The 21,194-nt window shown below is 43.0% G+C and overlaps 1 protein-coding gene across 3 annotated transcripts in view; it reads right to left on the bottom strand.

The window, feature by feature from the left end:
• The window catches only part of CB4H10orf67 (chromosome B4 C10orf67 homolog), a 165,692-nt gene extending 147,288 nt beyond the window's left edge, over positions 1 to 18,404 (bottom strand). For 2 of the 3 annotated variants that reach the window (XR_015253987.1, XM_025930708.2), the window contains exons 1-2: positions 17,908 to 18,403; positions 1,849 to 1,969 (exon numbers count right to left, since the gene is read on the bottom strand). Coding sequence is in view for 2 of the 3 variants with exons in the window: in XM_025930708.2 (XP_025786493.1) it covers positions 1,849 to 1,969; positions 17,908 to 18,086 (300 nt within the window). In the remaining variant the exon portion in view is untranslated. Of the gene's footprint in view, positions 1 to 1,848; positions 1,970 to 17,907 lie in introns of all 3 variants that reach the window. The other variant, XM_086714749.1, reaches the window with a different exon arrangement.
• Between the last annotated feature and the right edge of the window lie 2,790 nt (positions 18,405 to 21,194).

The following is a 21,194-nucleotide window of genomic DNA, read 5'->3' as shown; positions in this document are numbered from 1 at the left end:
ATTAGAGAAAGACAAATATCATATGACTTCACTCATACGAGGAATTGAAGATACAAAGCAGATGAACATAGGGGAAGGAAGCAAAAATAATATAAAAACAGGGAGTGGGACAAAACATAAGAGACTCTTAAATACAGAGAAGAAACAGAGGGTTGCTGGAGGGGTTGCGGGAGGGGGAATGGTCTAAATGGGTAAGGAGCATTAAGGAATCTACTCCTGAAATCATTGTTGCACCATATGCTAACTAACTTGGATGTAAATTAAACAATAAACAAATTTTAAAAAAAGATTACTGGAATAAAAAAAGAAATCAGTTTTCACCACATCATCATGTAAAGGAGAAAAGCCATAATGATTCAGTAGATCCATGAAAAGCATTCAAATCCAGTCATTCATGATATTTTTTTAAATGCCTCTTATTAATTAAAAATAGAGGAAACACTCTTAATCTGATTTAAGCATATTGTATCAGAATTTGGTTCAGCTATATCTTAGAACTCCAAATAACAGAAGTGTCAATGAGAAATTATTTCTCTTTCACTGGAAATTGATGTGGGCAATCAGTGGTGAAAATGACACAAGTCCCTCCCATTCTATCACTCCGCTGCATGCACTGCCTCAAAATCACGGTACAAACATTAGCACCCATGTTCTAGGCACAGAAATAAGGAAAAGAAGGAAAGGAAGGGAAAGAAAGTGGGAAGGAGGAAGGAAGGGAGGTAGGGAGAAGAGGTGGAGGAAGGAGTGAAGTAGCAGAAAATGAGTGCACATTGAACTGTTCACTAAGGAAGATTCCCCAAAGTTGCCACATAATATTTCCACCTAATTCTACTGACCAGAAGTCAGTCATTTGGATGCGCCAAACTGCAAAGGAAATGAAGTTATAAAACTGTTCTGAAGGCATTAGGAAAGACAATAAATTAGCAAGTATGTAAGGAAATAACTTTCAAAAGTTATGAGTTGGGGTGTAAATTGGTACAATCTCCGTGTAGGGCAATTTGGCAATATCCTTCAGAGTGACTAATGGATACATCCTCTGACTCAGAAATTCCACTTTTAAATTTATGCCACAAATTTGCTGGCCTACGAGTATGTACAGAATTATTCATCGCAGTAGAAGATTTAAGATGACCAAAACGTCCCTTAATAGAGGGATAGTTAAATAAATGATGCACATTTTATGATATGATGTACTTTTGAAATAGGCAAGTAAACTATGTATCAATATGGAATGATTTTCAAGTTATATTGTTGAGTGAAAAAACAGAAACGAAGGACACAAGAGTATTTATAGTTGTATGCTATCCCGTGTGACAGTTTTATTGATTAGGGACCTTAATAACTCTTGATATCCGATGTGTATGAAATGTGCTGTTTCTTAACAATCAAGAAAGATCCAGAGGAAATATGATGGAATGTCAAGATTCGACAAAGCTGTATGATGGGTAACCCAAGTTATTCATTGTAGTATTTGCCACATTTTTCTACACACCAAAAGTATTTTACAATTATTAAAAGGTATCATAAATAGTCTATGGCCATACCAGCCTGAACGCGCACGATCTCGTCTGATCTCGGAAGGTATCATAAATAGAAAATGTTCACAGATGTCAAAAGAATTTCAAGGAGAGTAACAACACACTTTGCAAAACATATATGCGCATGATGTAAATACAAGCAGCAGTGTATACAAATTATTTAAAAAAATACAGCTCTCATCCAATTCAGCTTGTAAAAGATGCTAATATTTAAAATTTTTTAATCATTTCCATTCTGTGAAGGAAAGAGACATAAAGGTAAACAACACCTAAAATAATCTCAGAAGTTTCTAAATGAATCCAGATTTACCTGTACTAGCTTCTCTGTAGATGAACTCAACTCTTTCAATGGCAAAATTTCATTGGAATCTGTTTGAGTAGCATGGTCTGTGCTGAAAAAGCCAATCTTCAAATCATCGGAAATTTTAAGTCTGGAAAAAATAAACGGAGATTAAAAGTGCTTTATAGAATAGATATTTCCTTTTAACATGTGTGTTATTACAGATATTTTTGTGTAAATCATGTTATATATATTTTTAAAGTCTACCTAGTTTGAAAGAGAGAGAGCGAGCATGCGTGGGGCAGGGCAAAGAGACAGGGAGAGAAAGAATCTCAAAGAGGTTCTGCACTGTCAGCATAGAGCCTGATGGGGGCTTGAACCCACGAACCGTGAGATCATGAGCCAAAATCAAGATTTGGATACTTAACCGACTGAGCCACACAGGTCCCCCAAATCATATTATATTTTAAAGATTCAAAGGGACCTGTGAGGTGAGGAAAGTTCTGAATTAGCTGCTCATGCTTTGGGGTTTTCACCAGGACTCTGCTGGATTATCAGATTCCTTGCACTGGGCATATTGCTCTACTGGTACTCATCTTAATTCCATTCTCTGAGTTATGATCAGTTTGAGCCTCCTTTTAATATCTTATCTACAGTTTTACCTGTGCTACTGCTTAAACCCATTATAAATTATACACAGGCATACAAGCAAAAATACTTTGAGATAGGGGTTCTTGAAATGTGGCCTGAGGACCCCTGGAGTTCCAGGACACCCTTCCAGGGAGTCCACAAGGTCAAAATTATTTTCATAATAGTATTAAGATTTTTTTTTTTTTTTAAGAGAGAAAGAGTGCACAAGCAGGGGAGAGGGAGAGGGAGAGAGAATCTTGAGCAGGCTCCATGCTCTGGCAGGACTGGATTCCACACGGGGCTGGATTCCATGACCAAGGATGGGATCATGACCTGAGCCAAAATCAAGCCAGATGCTCGACCAAATGAGCCACCCTGGCACCCCGATAGCATTAAAATTTTATTTTCCTTTTCCACCATCACGCTCTCCCAAGCGTTCGGTGGAGTCTTCCAGAAGCTACAGGTTATGTGAGCACAAGACATGAATGTAGAAGCAGATATGAGAATTCAGCTACCCCACGAAGCCAGGCACTGAAAAGGTTTGCAAAAATGTAAAGCAATGACACTATACTCATTAAAGTTCTTGTTTTCAAAAATCAAGTTCATTTTTCTTTAAACTGTGTTATTTACATTAGCATAGAATTGGTTTACCATTATTTTCAATGAATTAATTTACATATATTCTTTACTTCTCCTTGTAAAATTCTAATACGGTTACCATGAATAGGCATCAACTAAAGCTCTTTGAGGTCCCCAGGAACGATCACAGTTCCCGGAACCAAACAATTTGAGGATTCTTCTTTGGGATCATGACACCACCATACTGTATTTGATTTTCAGACTCCGTTTCTTGAGAAATCGGAGTAGGCAAGGAGTTTAAGTATTTGTAAACTCTTCCTACCGACCTTGAATGATGGCTATCGTAAACAGTAAAAAGAAAGCCAATTTTCTGGATTCACTCCGTCAATGTGATCAAACTTACCACAACTACCAGCTTCTAAAATGTCAGCTCAACAAAGAAAGCCATGGAAGCCCAAGGAGAATCACCAGGCTTTTCAGGGCAGGCCCCGAAGAAGACAGAGTGCTTCTATCTTCCGTTGTCTGCTGACCAGCTGACCCTGCTGGGAGCTCCCCCCTGCAACCCTTTCCCTCCTTATTCGCTGGCAGAGTCTCACATGTATCTCCCACAGAAATCAGGGCAGGGTGATCATATTCCCAGTGTCGAGGGTAACTCTTGTCTTGTCTCCATCACAGAGATCCCATTCTTCTGAGCAGATGTTTTAGGGGAGGGTGTGGAACTTGCTTCTGGCAAGAATGACCCGAGGAAAGATATGTTGGGGGCTTGTGGGAAAGCTTTTTGCACTCCGACACCGACAGGGCACCAGGGGAGAGTTTTCCTCTGTGACCGAACACTGCCTTGCGTGGAAGCGATGCCAAGAAGTGCCATGGCCATCTGGTGACCACAAGTGGGGCCAGTCAGAGGGCAAAGCTCGTACATGAATGATGAGCTGTTAAAAAAAAACAAGTAATTTTCACTGATGACTTTGTTTAGCCATCGAATCAACTAGCTCTAAAGCCCGCCATACCTCTGGTCTTCCTGCATCATATAATAAACGCACCAATTGTTGAGAGTTTCTGTTAATCGCGGCTGAACGCTTCCTGGTATTCCAGCTATGTGATACGATGTAAATTACCTAACCTTTCTGGGCCTTAATTTCTTCTTATGAAAAAGAAAATTAGTGCCTATTTCATACAGTTATTGTCAGGATTAGTGTGTTAATACCCAGAAGCACTTTGAATGATGCATGTCACATAGTAAGCCCTTAAGAAATGTTAACTGCTGGGGCTCCTGGGTGACTCAGTGGGTTAAGTATCCGACTTTGGCTGAGGTCATGATCTCACGGTTCGTGGGTTCGAGCCTTGCACGGGGCTCTGTGTTGCTAGCTCGGAGCTTGCTTCAGATGCTGTGTCTCCCTCTCTCTCTGACCCTCCCCTGCTCACACTCTGTCTCTCTCTCAAAAATTAATAAATAAACATTTAAAAAAAAGAAATGTTCACTGCTATTGGTGTTGTGGTGGCAATTGTTACTATCATTATTATGGTCTGAAGTATCATTTTTTCATCACGTTTGGAAAAAACCATTGTAGTCTAGTAATATTCGACCAAGAAAGGCTAAATTTAAATTCATAAATTTTTAAGCACTTAAAATAATGATTTTCAACTACTCCCACTAAATTTTCAACTCATCTTCCGCACACTTATCAATATCAGACTGATGACAAATCTCATCAGTATGTTATCCAGATGGGGAGGGAGCACCGGTAATGCTGTATACCTCAGTTCCAACTAATATTTCCAGTGTTTTTCCACAGAAAATTGTATTTTAGATTTGGCCAAATTTCATTTTAGGAGTCTGTATCTTTTTCGCACTAACACAGTACTATTGGAAGAGGCCATCTCCTTGGTCCCTGAGTGTCCCTGTACATTCTTTCTGCGTATGCCAAGAATGCAAAATCCTGACCACTCTTTCCGCAGGCCATTCCTCAGAGTTGAGTTTGCAGTGAGCAATCTTGAAGGATGAGGTAATGCCTTTCCTCTGCCAAGAAGCAGGCTGATACTGTTTACTATAAAGAGTGGCGAGCTCAGGGATCCCCTCCTTTAATGCAACACGCTGTGTATATAGGTATCTATGATGGGTCTTTAGTGTTACCCTCATGGCACTGCGGGGGCATGGCAAATCATCAGAAATAAGCATGAAAGTCTGGATAGTGCTTTTGCAATGATGATAAAGTCCTTTGTCTTTGACCCAGGAGTCTTGTGTCTTCTGCTGACAGCCATGAAACAAGCAAACTTGTTAGCTTATAAGTAGGGTAAGATCTCAAACACTGCAGAGTCCTTGACAGGTACCTGACCCATAAATCCTCTCAATAAATGCTTCTTGTATTGAATTTTTTATATTTATTTTATTTTTAAAAAGTTTTTTATTTAAGTAATCTCTACACCCAACATGGGGCTCAAACTCATGACCCTGAGATCAAGAGGTGCATGTTCTTCTGACTGAAACTGCCACACACCTCTGAATTTTTTTATGACTAAGATATAGCAATTAACTAAAAAGATCACCAATATTTAAAGCTTTGTCTACCTGACATTTACAACCATTTTTGAAAATAATTTGCGAAAACCACCAAGTTGTAATTATTATGTTAAAATTCAGTATATTTATGTATATACTGTATATTTATGTATTTATGTATAAATTCAGTATATTATGTTAAAATTCAGTATACTACACTATAGAAATGGATGAATCTTATTATCTATGATAAGAATTTTTTAAATTTTTTTAATGTTTATTTTTGAGAGAGACACACAAGAGCATGAGCAGGGGAGGGGCAGAAAGAGAGGGAGACACAGAATCCCAAGCAGGCTCCAGGCTCCGAGCTGTCAGCACAGAGCCCGAAGGGGAGGAGGCGGGGGGGGGGGGGGGGGGGGGGGCTCGAAATCACGAACTGTGAGATCATGATCAGAGCCAAGTCAGATACATAACTTACTGAGCCACCCAGATGCCCCTGAAATCTTTTAAAACATGATATAAAAACAAAATCATTTTACTTTCAAGTAAGCATCCCATAAAATATAGATAATAAATGTTTCCTAAAATTACTACAAGGCTCCAAATTTCTCTCTTTTTAATCTATCATTCCCATTATCCCTAGAGGTATTTTACAAAAACCTTGGTTGTTTCACTATCCTGCTATAAAAGACTTTGACCGTCTTCCCTTGTCAAAGAGAATTAAATACAGTCTTCTTATTCTGACCTTCAAAATATGGGTGCAAACTACTTGTTTGAGCTTCACACATTTAACAAAGCATAACTGAGTACCTATTTTTTGCTAGACCCTGTTTTGGGCACCAAAGCTAACAGGAGTGGACAAGGCAAAGTCTTTGTTCTCACGGAACTTACATTCTAAAGGGAAAGACAACCAGTAAACAAGTGAACAAAAATATGTTATATATTCTGAGGCAGCGATTAACTCATCTCTCATTGCATATACACTATGTACCATGGTCACCTATTAAATGTTCTCAAAATACATCTGTACCTTGGTAGTACCCATAGCCTAAGATACAGTCTCCCCACAGTTTCACCTATTGAAACCATATGTAGTCACTATCTTTTCCAACTTCCTTTTCCTTCCATTCCCTTCCCTCACAAGAGTGGAGGAATCAACATCGTGGTCAATGACAAGAGTCAATTTCCCCATGAGAAAGGTTGGAAGCCATGCAGGGGAAAAGGCCAATAGGCCCAGTAGCCAAGAATGTAGGGTAGTGTGAGAAACAGGAACAGCATCGCAGAGCCAGAATGATCAGGAGACTTATGTACGTTAATGTAATGGATGTAAAAAAGAATGATGAAACTAGGGAACCAGCATTTGGCAACTCCCACAGAGGCGACTCATTAAGGTGGGAGTCGTCAGTGAACAGGTAAGGCTGGTCAGCGGAATTTTGATTAAGAGAATTTTTCTTAATCAAAATTTAAGAAATTGTTTCAAAAACTTAAAAATAGAACTACCTTATGTACTGGCAATCCCACTTCTGGGTGTATATCCAAAGGAAATTAGGTCATTATCTCAGTATCTACATCCCACGTTCACTGAAACATTATTCAAAATAGCCAAGAGATAGAAACAACCTAAGTGCCGATTAATGGATAAATGGATAAAGAAGATATAATGTTTATATACGATGGAATATTATTCCACCATAAAAAAGGGTAACTCTGCCATTTGTGTGACAGCATAGATGAACACTGAGGCCATTATACTACGTAAAATAAGATAGACAGAAGAAGACAAATACTGTATGATCTCACTTATATGTGGAATCTAAAAGAGCCAAACTCACAGAAACAGACAAAGGAATGGTGGCTGCAGAGGCTGAAGGGTGGGGAAATGGAGAGATGTTAGTCAAACTCCCAATTTTAAGAGAAAGAAGTTCTGGGATCTAACACACAGCGTCGTGATTACAGTCAACAGTACTGTATTGTATATTTGAAAGTTGCTAAGAGAGTGAATATTAAATGTCCTCACACACACACACAAGTAATTATGTGAGGTGATAGATGTTTTAACTAGCTTTATTGCAGTAACCACTTTATAATATATACATATACCAAATCATCACATTATACATCTTAAACGTACACAATGTCAAGTGTCAATTATATCTCAGTGAAGCAAGGGGGGGGGGGAAGAAAAGGAGATTTTGTAATACCTACTCACAAAATAAAATTTTTCTAATGCTTATTTATTTATTTATTTATTTATTTATTTAGAGAGAGCACGTACACATGGGGGAGGGCCAGAGAGCGAGGGAGAGAGAGAATCCCAAGCAGGCTATGTTCTGTCCCAGTAGAGTCCAACACGGGGCTCAGTCTCACAAATTTTGAGATCATAACCTGAGCCAAAATCAAGAGCAGGACGCTTAACTGGCTGAGCCACCCAGGTGCCCCCCAAATAATAATTTATTACAAAGGGAAGAATGGTAAATTTATGATAGAGAACCCTGGCAAACACCAACCCAACAAGGTCAAAGTTAAAGCCCCAATGGGGAAACAGACTGAATGACATTTGCCCACTGAAGTTGATGCCCTGGAAAGAGCCTATCTCCATTTCTGGGGCATTCCTGCCAAGAATGCATAACCTGAGTCTGGTTACAAGAAAACATCAGATAGAGGTGGTCATCCTACAAAATCTGAAGTAATACTTTTTAAAAGTGTCAAGGACATAAACGCCAGGGAGAGGCTAAGGAACTCTTCTACACTGAATGTGCCTGCAGGGCCAGGATAGCTAAACACAACACATACGTAGACAGGATCCTGAACAAAAAAAGGAAAAAGTTATTGTTAGTACACCTGGCACAACTTGAAGGGGCCCGTTGTAGTGCTGGGCTAATGTCGGCTTCCTGATTTTGAGAGCTGTGTGCTAGTTATATAGGAGAATATCCATTTTAGGAAAATCGTACCGTAATACCTAGCAGTGGTGGGCACCAATTCTAGAGTTACTCTCAAAAGGTTTGAAAAAGACTAACAATAATGAGTGTATGAGTTTTTATATGTGTGAATGTGTACAAAGGGAGGGGACAAGGAGGAGGAGGAAGCAGGGAGAGAGAGGAAAAACAAATATGGTAAAATGTTAAGAATTGAAGAATCTCAGTGAAGGGAATATGAAAGATCTTAGTTCTGTTCTGGCAACTTTTCTGCAGATTCAAAGTAATTTCAGACTAATCTTTTTTTTTAAGTAGGTTTCATGTCCAGCATGGAGCCCAACGGGGGCGAGGGGGTGGGGGTTTGAACTCATAACCGAGAGATCAAGACCTGAGCTGGGGCACTTGGGTGGCTCAGTCAGTTGAGCGTCCAACTCTTGGTTTCAGTTTAGGTCATGATCTCATGGTTTCATGTTTTCTAGCCCTGCATCAGGCTCTGTGCTGGCAGCATGGAGCCTGCTTGGGATTCTCTCTGTCCCTTTCTCTCTGCTCCCCTCTAATTTGTGCTGTCTCTGTCTCTCTCAAAATAAATAAATAAACTTATTAAAAAAGAGAGAGAGAGAGAGAGAGAGAGAGAGATTGACATCAAGACCGGAGCTGAGATCAAGAGTCAGATGTTTAACAGATGGAGCCATCCAGGCGCCCCCAAAGTAAATGATTTTTTAAAAGTCATATGCATTCTTCAAGCAAGCTCAAATTTCACCAACTTCAACCAGGAAGAACTGTCAGTATTTTAGGCCTTAATGAAGCATGAAGTGTGACTTTGGAAGCGACATATACCACATTTGTATATGCTACTTCAACCCATTTCCCAAGTCACAGGTAAGGCTGCCAGTGTTTATGGGAGCCCAGAATAAAAGAATCTCGACTGTAGTGCAGGCTGCTTTTCCACTTGGATGTTATGATCCAGCAGATAAAATGGTTCTCATGAGTGCCTATGACAAACGGGGATGATCTGTGATCCTGTGGCAAGCACCACTAAGAAAATCACAGCAGAGACCTCTAGGATTTCAGAGCAAATCTTATGCCTTCTTGTACAGATGACTATTATCCTTTTGAGAAACAGCCCTGGCTTGCTACTGAGCCTGGAAAAGACTGAATACGTCACCGTGAGTCAGCAGGCCTGAGTTTCCCATGACAAACTGGGTTTTATCTGACCCACCAAACCGTAAAATTGGGCATAGGCAGCTTCAGTCTCATAAGATGGAAGGGACATGTAAGAGACCAGGCTCAAGGAGAAGGGACAGCATTTACAGGGAGCATGTGGCTCGCGCTGCATCGCCTCTTCCCCCTCAGTCCAAGGCTACAGCCTCATGGGCAGTTCCGTATGATCAGTTGATTGAGGAAGAAGAACTCAAGCCTGGTTAACAGAGGGTGCTGCCATCAGAAGGGGGATACCTTTAGTCCCACAGCCCTGCTCAGAGGTGACCGTGAAGGACAGCCATGAAGGAAAATCCTTCCCCTGAACAGACTTTCATGCAGTACATTTGGTTGTTTACTTTTTCTGGATGAGAGACAGCCAGGATTGCGCATCTGTATTAATTTATGTTCTGTTGTTCAAGTTTTAAGTGGATAATGGTCAGGAACTTGGTAGGAAGAAGACTGAGAAATTGGTGACAAGAAAGTCTGGGGAAGAGTTCTGTGGATGAACTTTTAAGAACAGGCCCAGGCTATAATGATACTTGTGCCCCTTGTGAATGCTCACAAAAGGGAATCTACCACAGAGAAAGTATTCAGTGATCAAGGAGGCAAAATGACATCCTTTAGGGATAGCAGCTGGTTAGTTTCTGCAACCAACCCAGTGCTTGCTCAATGGCCCTTGAACGAAATGGCTATGGTGGCAGGGATGGAGTTCAATGACATGGACTTCCCCTTATGGAGGATGGCCTGGCTGCTGCAAGCACTGAGGGCCTGCTCGGCCAACAACACACACCGATCCTGAGTTCCTAACATGGCAGTGTTAACCAGGGGGGCGGGTACCAGCTTGATAACACTGAACCTCTTCCATCATCCTCCCTGGGATAGACATAAACGTATTCTGCACACGGATTTGCATTCCCTGGTCATAACGCATCTGCCAGAACCACCATCCATCACAGAAGGCCTTATCCGCCATCGTGACATGGTGCACACAAGCACTTCTATCAGAAGGTACTTGTTTCACAGCAGAAGTGGAGCCATGGGCTCATGCCCATGGAAATGACGGGTCTGATCACATATCCCATCACCCAGTAGTGGCTGGCCTAATGGAAGGGTAAAATAGCTTACTGCAGATGCCATTACGGCATCTGAGAGACAAACCCATGCGAGGATGTGTTTCTGTCTTACAGGATACAGTATATGCTTTGAATCAGCATGTGGTGCTCTCATTCCCACAGCCACGGGTCCAGGAACCGAGAGACAGAAGTAAAGTGGCTCCTCTCACTAGGATACCTTGTAACCCACTCCTTAAAGTACTGCTTCCTGTCCCAGCAACTTGATGATCTGCTGGCTTGGAGGTCTTCATTTTCAGGGGGTGATTACTTCCACCCAGAAACACAACAATAATTCCAGCGGGTTAGATGAGATTTAATTGAATAGTTATCTGGCCACTTTGCTATCCTTTTGCCCTTGAACCAAATTGGAGAGAATGGGGTCTGGCTGAAATGGTTGATTCTAATTACAAAGGGGTTAAGGGGGTTGTTGGTATACAATGGAGTCAGGGAAGGCTACGTTTGGAACCCAGGGGATTCTCTGGGGTGCTTTTTAGTATTTCCATGCTGAAGGGGAGCAGAATTTGCCACCCCAAAGCATGCCTCTTTGGTATAAGGATTATCTTGAGCGAGTTATTTTTGAGGACCAGCAGGGACAGAAGCTCTGAAAACAGAGCATAAATTGCCCTTTTGTAAGGGACATGTACATTTATGAGGGTTATCTCCATTTGTAAAGGTGTCTCCCAAGCTGTACCAGCAAGAGAAGGAAGACTAAATCTCTAGAAATTTAACAAGGCAAGGACTTAAATCTACATAACAACCATACCCTCCTTTACTGTGCTTTGCTTGGTAACCTCCCACCGCTGGCTCCCTCTTCACCCTCCAACATCTTCTTTTGTCGTTAGGTGGAGATGGTATTTAAAGTGGTAGCTTGGGCCATTTGGGGGGTTACTAAATTTGCTGGGGTCCATGCATACGGGAGGTATACATGTTATTAAACTTCTCTTTGTTTTTCTATGAGTAATCTGTCTTTTCCTACAGGGGTCTTAGCCGAGAACCTGCCTAGAAGGGTAGAGGGAAAGTTATTTATTTTTTTAAGATTTTAAATAATCTCTACATCCAACATGGGGCTCAAACTCACAAACCTGAGATCAAGAGTCACAGACTCCACTGATTGAGCCAGCCAGGCACCCTGGGAAAGTTATTTTTTCAGAACTCAGGACCTTCAGGAATGAAGATGTGGATCTCCCAGCTGGGTAAAGAACCTCAGCCTGCCTACATCTTCCCCCAAGTCTCTTGGCCACTCACCACCACTCTGACAAGTTTCTCTGCCACCAGCCATGCTCTCTCCCAAGAGGTCTGAACATCCGCTTTGGACCGGGATGGGGTGGAAGTGAGGATCTTCTAAATTCTTAGTTCCTTTCTTTTTTACTCTCCCTCTGCCCTCGGGATCACAGCTCCATTCTTCGATTGCTGTGAGGATACTGCTTAAAGTCTTCTTTTACCAACCTTACTGCCTTTTTTGTGGGAAATAAGCCCCATCAAAGGAGGGACATGGAGACTCAGGCACAGCGAGGCGAGGCGAGGCTTTAGTCAACATTCTTGCAAGAGTGGGTGCCTGACAGACAGGCAGTTACAGCAGGCAATTTATCTCCTAGCCTGCAAGTTCCTCCCCTGACTCCCCATTGGCTGAGTACTACAGACGTTACAGCCTTACCCAGCACCCCCCGCCCCACGCCCATGTAAGCCCCAAAGTACATTCCTTGAGGAGCCACAGAGACTTCAGTTCTTTGGTGCACGTTCATTGCAAAGCCCACGAAAATAAGCCTGCAAGATGGAGAGGGAAGAAGAACTGGGAGGTGAAGTGTCTAGGGGTTTGGGACTCCATTTGGGGGTGGGGGGGGTGGTTCGTACATCTTTCCAATTGGTTGTAAATCTATTGTTAACTAGACAGCACGGCTTTTATTTGGTATTTCGGAAAATGAATCCTCTCACTTACTTCTCGTACTTTTACTAGTTAAAATACTTAAAATTTAATAAGGAACGGGAAATATTCCCCCATTCAAATACTGGCAAGGTTTCTCCCTCTTGTCTAGATCCCGAGTCCTACAGCGATATAATAAATACGAACAACGACTTAACTTGTTTACATTCTACAATGCTGCACGTTTCACAGACCTCAATGCTTCATCCTCCAGTCTAGAAATGCAATCTTTTACCCTCCCTGGTGCCAAGTAGCTCTTTTTTATTATTCAACTTCATTTTTCATTGTTTGAACATGTATCTTCTTTCTTTTCCATTTTAAGCAAAAAATCTTTTGTGGACAGTAGGTTTATGGAATGTGGGTAGTTATTATGCATATATAATGTTACATGTCAATTACATGCCAATAACGCTGGTAAAAATAAGTTAAAAGTATTTTTAAAACACCTCCAATACATATATTTTCAGGATATGATTTACATACTTGGCATAACGTTTTCAGTTATTCCTTCTGGTGCCATAATGTTATAATACTACAATACGATGCTTTAAAATCAAGTCCAAAAATTCTATAGATACCTCCTACAGAGCATCTAAAAATTATATTAAGCACTATGTATTGAGTGCTTAACTGGTCCCGTGTGGTTGTTAAGATATATGCATTAACACGCACATTTCCCCTTCAGGTTATCCTCCCAATAATTTCATAAGAGAGATACTGACTTTCTTGTTTTGAAGATGTAGAAACCAGGATTTGAAGAGAGGAAATAACTCCTCTAGAATCATAAGCCTGAAGTGACAGATTCCAGTTCTCCATCCCTAGTGGGAACAGGCTCACGGCTCCAAGGTCTCTCGAGTCTTAAATTTTTGTATAATCGACTCAGAAAGATCTGGCTCATTCAGGATCTAAGTGAAACATGACGGTTCATTCTTCAGTTTCCCGTCACATTCCAAATGTCTCTAATTTTAAATGGCAGCCCCCGTGCCTAGAATGGAAACCCACATCACAACAAATTAGCTAAGTGGTTCCTACACAGTCCTTATTTATAGTCTCAGCAATTCAACTTCTGAATAATGGCTTGGTTGTTGTGCATAAAATACAATCTTGGAAAGATGACGATTGTGTTTTTTTAATAAACTAGATACAAAATTAACATGTAAATTTATTATAGAAAACAGACCCATGAATATTTATTAATAGGATGCAATGATACTTCTCACTGAATCCCAGAATAGACTACCCTAACAAATGCTCATTAATGAATTAGTCGAAGAAGATGGCATTCGGCATGCTAAACTTTCACCGTGGCGTACTGTTCAATTTGAAATAAGAAAAACATTGCTTCCCTCTTTCTTTCCTCCAAGAATACACAACTATGATGTACCCCAGGCTCAAAGAGACTTCTCTTTGTTGTGCCCACTTCCTAGGTGATCTCGCCAAGTCCTCCAGCCTCTCTGTCTCTGTGCTAATTACTCCCAAATTGATGTAGCCAGCCTGGACCTCTCTTCTGGACATCAGACTTGAAGAGAAGCAGAATATGGTTCCTCAAAGTATGCCTCTTTGGCATGAGGATTATTGTGAGTCAATTATTCTGAGAACTGCAGACACAAGAGAAGCTCTTGAAAACAAAGCAGAAGTTATCCTTCTGTAAATTTACATTTATAAAGAATATATCATATTCTTTATGTATATTTATATTACATATATTACATAATATATTTTATAAATTTCCATTTACAAATATTGCCATTTGGAAGTGTCTTCCTCTCCAGACCAGGAAGAAAAGGATGAGTAAATCACAGGAGAAGCTTACCAAGAAGAAGGCACCAATTTAAATCTGCAGAACAGCCATGCTTTTGTTTACTGTGCTTTTCCTGACAATCTCCCATAACTCACTCTTCCCCTCTACGCAACCTCCATCTTTTGTGTTTCGGTGATGGTATTTAAGGTGCTGGCTGGGCCGTTTCGAGGAGTTACTCAGTGTTCCTGGGTATCTGTCGTGTATGTATACAAGAGGCATGCACCCTATTAAACTTCTGTTTGTTTGTTTTTTCCTGTTAATCTATCTCTTATTATGGGGTTGGTCTCATCCGAGAACACAGAAAGGTAAGGGCAAAATGATTTCCCCCCCCATGCCACCTAACTGGTCTACCCGTTTCTGCCCTTATCTTCATTATAATCTATTATCAAAACAGCAGCCAGAGTAATCCAGTTGAAAGATTAATCATATGAAATTGTTCCTCTGTTCCAATCCCCACCCCACCCCCACCCCGCAATGGCTTCCCATCTTTGACAGTGTGATTTATAATAAGAAATATATATTTTGGTCTTCATCCAAGGTTCCGGCCTCAAAGCTCCCAAGACCCTTGGAATTTCTTGAATGACAAGGGCAATAGGATCATCTTTTGTTATATTTGGTCTTTTGTCCTCAGTTCCTGAAATAGCCTCGATGTGGAAAAAGGTCAACTGTGTGTCTTTTGTAATTCATAACAGACTCCTTTGAACCACACCTTAGTTGATGTTCCTAAGGGGACTTGTGAAAAGCCCCTAAGGATGGAGGCTGGTTGCAAGGGAAACCAACCACAATTAGAGGGTGGAACCTGTCAGTCCCATGACCAGACCTCCCTCTGAAGGGGCTGGAGGTAGACCCAATCACCAAAAGCCAATGATTTCAATCAATTGGGCCTCTGTAATGAAGCCTCCATAAAAATCTCTGAACTACAAGGCTCGGCGAGCTTCTGGGTTGATGAACAAGAACACAGCCAGGTGCCAGGAGGGTGGCACACTCCAAACTCCATGGGGAGAGAAGTTTCTGTGCTCTGGCCCCTTCAAGACCTCACCCTATGTGTCTCTTTATCTGGTCATGTATGTATTTGTCTCCTTTACTACCCTGAGTTCTAGGAGTGGCTCTAGCAAATTAATTGAACCCACAGAGGGAGTTAGGGGAACCGCTCACTTAAGGCTGAATGGTCAGAAGCACAGGTAACAACCTGGATTTGCAACTGGCACCTGAAGTGGGGTGGGGGAGAGCAGGCTGGTGGGACTGAGCCCTTGACCTGTGGTGTTTGAGGCTGTCTCTAGGTAGCAGTGTCAGCACTGAGTTAAAGTGTAGGACACTCAGTCAGTGCTGACATTTGGAGAATTGCTTGGCGGTGCTGAAAAAGCACATCTGATACCTTACTGAAAGTCAAAGCTGAGGTCCTTCTGATGATCCAGGTCCCACACCACCGTCTGGCACTGTCCCCCTTAGGTCTGACCTCCTCTCCACTGCGCTCCCCTCTCTCTGCTGCAGGCACACAGGGGTCCTGGCTGGGCCCCAGACACCCAGCCCCACCCCTTCCGGCTTCCTGTGCTTTGCCCGGAACACTTTGTCCCCTGAGAGATCAGAATGGTTCCCCCCACCCCCAGCCTGCATTTCTTCACTCCAGTGTCATCTCTGAGAAGCTTTCCTTGACCACAGTGTTGATGAGGGAGTGTGGGGCAAGCTGGGGGCAAAGTACAGGCTCACAGCACCCCCCCCCCCGGGAGGTGGGACATGTATGATATTCCTTGGACACTCCAAGCTACCCCAAAACAGGAAAGGACCAAAAAAAAAAAAAAAAAAAAACAACCCACAAATGGCTAAACTGTTTACTAGAAAAGGGTAATCAAGGCGATCCCACCAACAGCCTAAAAGTCCAGGAACTCCCGAGAGTCTTAATGTTAATGCTTTGCTAGAGGGAAAACCCACCTTAGCTTGACAACAGCTAGGCCTCCAGTAAGTCTTTAGCATGTGAAATTCTCTTGGGAAACTCCCTCTAGACTTTATCTCCCCCCCTCCACCAAATGGTCACGCCCCCCCCTCCCCCCACCTGCAGCGCAGCTCGTCCTGCCCAAGGGTCCTGTCCCTGCGCTTCGATAAAATCACTTTTTTGCACCAAAGACATCTTCCAAAATTCTTTCTTGGTTGTTGGCTCCGGACCCTACGAACCAAGCCCCCATCGCCCTAAAACTTCATCAGTGTCTAAAATTACCATCCGCTTCCCCACTCCACACACTGGCTCCTCTGCTCCCTCCTTGCTATTCCGTCCTCAGCGCTTACAGGCTAACTTATTTATCCTCTAGTTTGCTGGCTCATCATCGGTTTCTTGACTAGAAGGGCGGGGCTTCAGAGGAGGTGGAGGCTGCTGCTTGCCCGGTGCCAACCTGTGCCCTAAACCCAGGATGGCAGACAGCACTCCAGCCTCTTCTACCAGAGCACCAACCCGGTCCCCCTGGCACTCGGGGTGAAGAGGAATTCACGTGGGCATCAGCGGCTCCTTTGTTTGGGCCCCAAGCATGCCCTGGGCACCTGGTACGTCACCTTGTCCGCTGAGCGGGGCCGGTGTGTTTTGTGGGAGAGCCACACGCCACGCAATGCCCAGGCAGGAAGTCATTCCTAGCAGTAAACAAGCCGAACAGGTTAGACACTGTGCCCATGGTGCTTATTACGAGCCACCGGCAATATGTGACTTTCACAACCACCAAAAAAACCTGATTTAACACGCACCCACTTAAGCAGCACTGGCTCACTGGGTCAGTCCCCAACATCGGGCGAGTCCTTTCTTCTCACTCCTTTCTTCTCACTCGTCCTCTCTTCTCACTCCGGAGCCTCAGTGTGTGGGACTTGCCTCTAAGCCAGCCCACCTGGCACCGTGAGACCCCTGACTTGGAGAATTTTAAGTGCTTGCACACGGTAGCTAACCTAGTGCCGGCCACCTACTGATTTCAGAAAGAAAAATACATTTTTCTACATCACCTCTACGTTATCCAAACAAAATGTGGCGGGGGGAGGGGGGGGCAAAGGGTCACAGGAGGGAGGAGACGTAAAGAAAACATCAAGAAATAACTAGAATATTGGCAAACACCTACAGGGTACTATGTATATATATGTATGGCACACTTCTAAACACGTTACCCACACGCACCCATTTCATGTTCACTGTGGGCTATGAAGTACGCGCTGCTCGGCACCACCCGGCTGCTTTCCCAGCAGGTGACTGAGACAGAGTTTTTAAGTGACTCGCCCAACTCAGGGGCCGTGCAGTGGGTCTCAGGATTTGAACTCAGGCCGCCTGGCTCCAGAACCCGTGCTCTCAGTTTACGTGAATACACTTAAGAAATCAGACCAGCAGGGCCGTGGCCCGGGGCGCGGGCGCGGAGGCGCGGGAAAGGGGCGCGCGGACGAGGGGTGGCGCTGCGGCTCGCGCGCGTCACCTGGGGCTGAACCGGCATTGCTCAATAGTCGACTCGAGGCTCTCGAGGATCTTCCAGCACTCCTCGGTCTCGGGCGTGTCGCCCTTGCCCGCCATCGGAGCCCGCGGCTCAGCCGGCCGCCTCCCGCGAAGCTGGGGGCTCGGGGGAGTCGGAGTCCAGAAGCCCGCGTCCGTTGCCATGGCGACCCCTGGGGGCGGGCGGAGCGCGGGAATGGGCGGCGCCTGCGCGGAGGGGCCCGGGCGGCTGGCACCGCGGGTCTGACTCTGGGCTTCCCGACCCGGCGCCCTGTGCCCCGGGCGCCCACGGCCAGGCCGCCGCAGAAGTGTCCCGGGAAAAGCTGGACCCGTCTAGCCGCCCCTGCAGCATCCCACCACGCCCCGCCTCTCCTTGCCGCCTCTTCTCCCGAGCGCCTTTCTTTTCACACGAACACCCCTCCCCACGCGACGTTCGAACGAAAATCGGCGACCCTCGCCTCCCTGGCCGTGCACCCTGCCCCAAAAGGCGCCCTCCCGGCGGACGACAAATAGCCATGCTCGGGACCTAAGGACCCTCGGGCGCCCGGAGCAGTGCCTTAATAAGAAGGAAGAGGGCTGCCTGATGAATTGCCTACACCTGCCACTTGACCACAGACGTAGGCGTTCGTGGACAAAAAATTCTTTGCACACATTCAACAGCCTACATTCCTACTTAGTATGAAGGTCAGAATTCCGGCGTTAGGTTTTAAGCGATGGAGTGTAGTGTGGAATTCATTGTTGCAAAGTGTCTAAAATCGTTAGAGAAACTGCTTAATGGTCAAGCTGCTGTTCATCCGTTATTCTAAATTACGTGTTGACAATGGTGATACATCGTTTCTAATGTCATAGTATGTCATTTGCTAGTTTTAGAGCTAAGTAGAGACTAGATTTCCATTTCAACACATGGGCTACAGGAAAACAATATTTTCTCTCATAATCGTGTGAAAACAAAGTAAGTTTCATATTGGCAGCTCAAACTACAAAAAGGAAATTAGGTAACATTAACACTGCTCTTGTATTTAAAGACAAAGACCGAAGGCCCCAATCCGAAGACGACTAAAAAATTAATCGCAACCAATGCCAACATGATCTTCTGTAAAGTTTTGTTTTCCTTCAAGAAGGTGAAGACAGAAAGCGTTACTTTTATTTTATGTAGATTTTTATTTTCAAAATCTAACTTCTAAGTCTCTTGAGGGAAATTTCATCATAATCAAAAAGTATATTAAAAGAGAGAAATGTATAAAACTATAATTAAGTGATTTTTTTTTATCACAGTGCACATAAAAATTCTAAAAGGTAAAAATTGTAAAAGGTAAAATTAAAAATGTAAATTGGTTAGGGGCACCTTGGGTGTCTGAGTGGGTTAAGCGTCTGACTTCCGCTCAGGTCATGATCTCACGGTTCATGGGTTCCAGTCCCAATTCGGGCTCTGTGCTGACTGCTCTGAGCTTGGAGCCTGCTTTGGATTCTATGTTTCCCTTTCTCTCTCTCTCTCTCTCTCTCTCTCTCTCTCTCTCTCTCTCTGCCCCTCCCCCTCTCATGCTTTGTCTCGAGCATTTGGTGTTGTATGGAAACCAATTTGTCAATAAATTCTATTAAAAAATAAATAAAACGTATTATCTCAAAGGAAAAAAACAAACTTAGAAGTCTGTTGTTTAAAAAAAAATGTAATCTGGTTAGGACTGGGCCAAGGTGGTGAAAAGACCGTGACAAGCTGTTGGCTGCTTCCGTTAATGCAATTCAAAGTGAGTATTTTGAAACTGAAGAGGGACATCTCACCGTAGACTTCATGAGTCATTGGTCAGCTCTGTGCAGCATTTGTTGGCTGATACGGACATAGTTACACCATCCCACGAAAACATGGACTGAACAAAACTTCTTTGTTTCAAGCCTTGCTAGAGCATATCAAAGAGTTTCAGATTTCAATGTCTGGGAGACCAAGTTATGAGCAGGATTGTTTTTGAAACTATTAACTACCTAACGCACTTCTCTTGTTGTCAGTTACCTACGTTTACCTCTCAGGCCTTCTGCCTTATAAAACTGGTCATTTCAGATAATGTTCTCACCTATAAACAACTGGGGTTGGCCCTGTCAAAGCATTTGTCATACTAAATCCAGGCTCTTGTATCGCACGATGAATTAATTGATGGTTTTTAGTGGAAAGCTCACGAGCTCTGGAGTAAACATTAAAAATAAATAAATCCTGTGAAATTTAGCTGCGTTAGAACATTGGAAAATTGATTTAACATCTCCAAGCCTCTTTTTTCTCACCAGTAAAAACTGGCTAATCAACCTTTCTCAGGATGGTTGGGAGCAATCTATAAAGGAAGGAAAGCACATGGCTCAGGCAGCCCATGGTAAAACAGATCCTAACCAGGACTGTAACAACGCGGGTCCCTCCTTTCTAAACCATAGCTAAGGAATACACTGTTTAAAGTTTTCCATTTTTAAAAAGGTGAAATGTCTGGGGCGCCTGGGTGGCGCAGTCGGTTAAGCGTCCGGCTTCAGCCAGGTCACGATCTCGCGGTCCGGGAGTTCGAGCCCCGCGTCAGGCTCTGGGCTGACGGCTCGGAGCCTGGAGCCTGTTTCCGATTCTGTGTCTCCCTCTCTCTCTGCCCCTCCCCCGTTCATGCTCTGTCTCTCTCTCTGTCCCAAAAATAAATAAAAACGTTGAAAAAAAAAAAAGGTGAAATGTCTTATAAGCTAAAATACTTTTTACTTTTTAAGTTAATAGTTCAGTTTACTTTGTAAGTTAAAGTTTTTAACTTTGTGTTACTTGCGGCACAATTTTAACTTTTCAAATGCTTCTTTGAAACGGGTGTAAATGTAATGTGTGTTTATATGAAAATATCACCCACCAATTATTAAAAGTGATAACATCTCAGATGAAACAGCATGAGGATTTGATTACGAGTCAAGTGCTGACTCTAAGCATAGTCATTTATATATCCCACTTGGATATTATCGGTCTTGTAGTCTAATAAAAGCCAAGAGTTTTCAGGCTAGGTTTGTAATTTAAATTCTTTCTGGACTCATCATATGTAAAGTGCTTATTTTTCTTTTATCACCAGCTGTAATCTGTGATTATGTGGTGCAGGCTCTGTTAGGTAAACTTGTTTTATGTTGTGCTTCATCCATAACCCAAGGTCTTAAATAAAGGGTTGGGAAAGGAAATGGCCAGGTCTCTAGCCAGGACAATATTATACTACTAAATCCTTTATGGAAAACCTCCTGAGACTGCATCATTTTTATGTCTTAAATTTTGCTGCAATG

The sequence above is a fragment of the Puma concolor genome, chromosome B4 (genome assembly GCF_028749965.1).
Source record: "Puma concolor isolate L17-30 chromosome B4, mPumCon1.1.hap2, whole genome shotgun sequence".
Lineage (NCBI taxonomy): Eukaryota > Metazoa > Chordata > Mammalia > Carnivora > Felidae > Puma > Puma concolor.
This window is presented reverse-complemented; position numbering and strand designations above follow the sequence as displayed.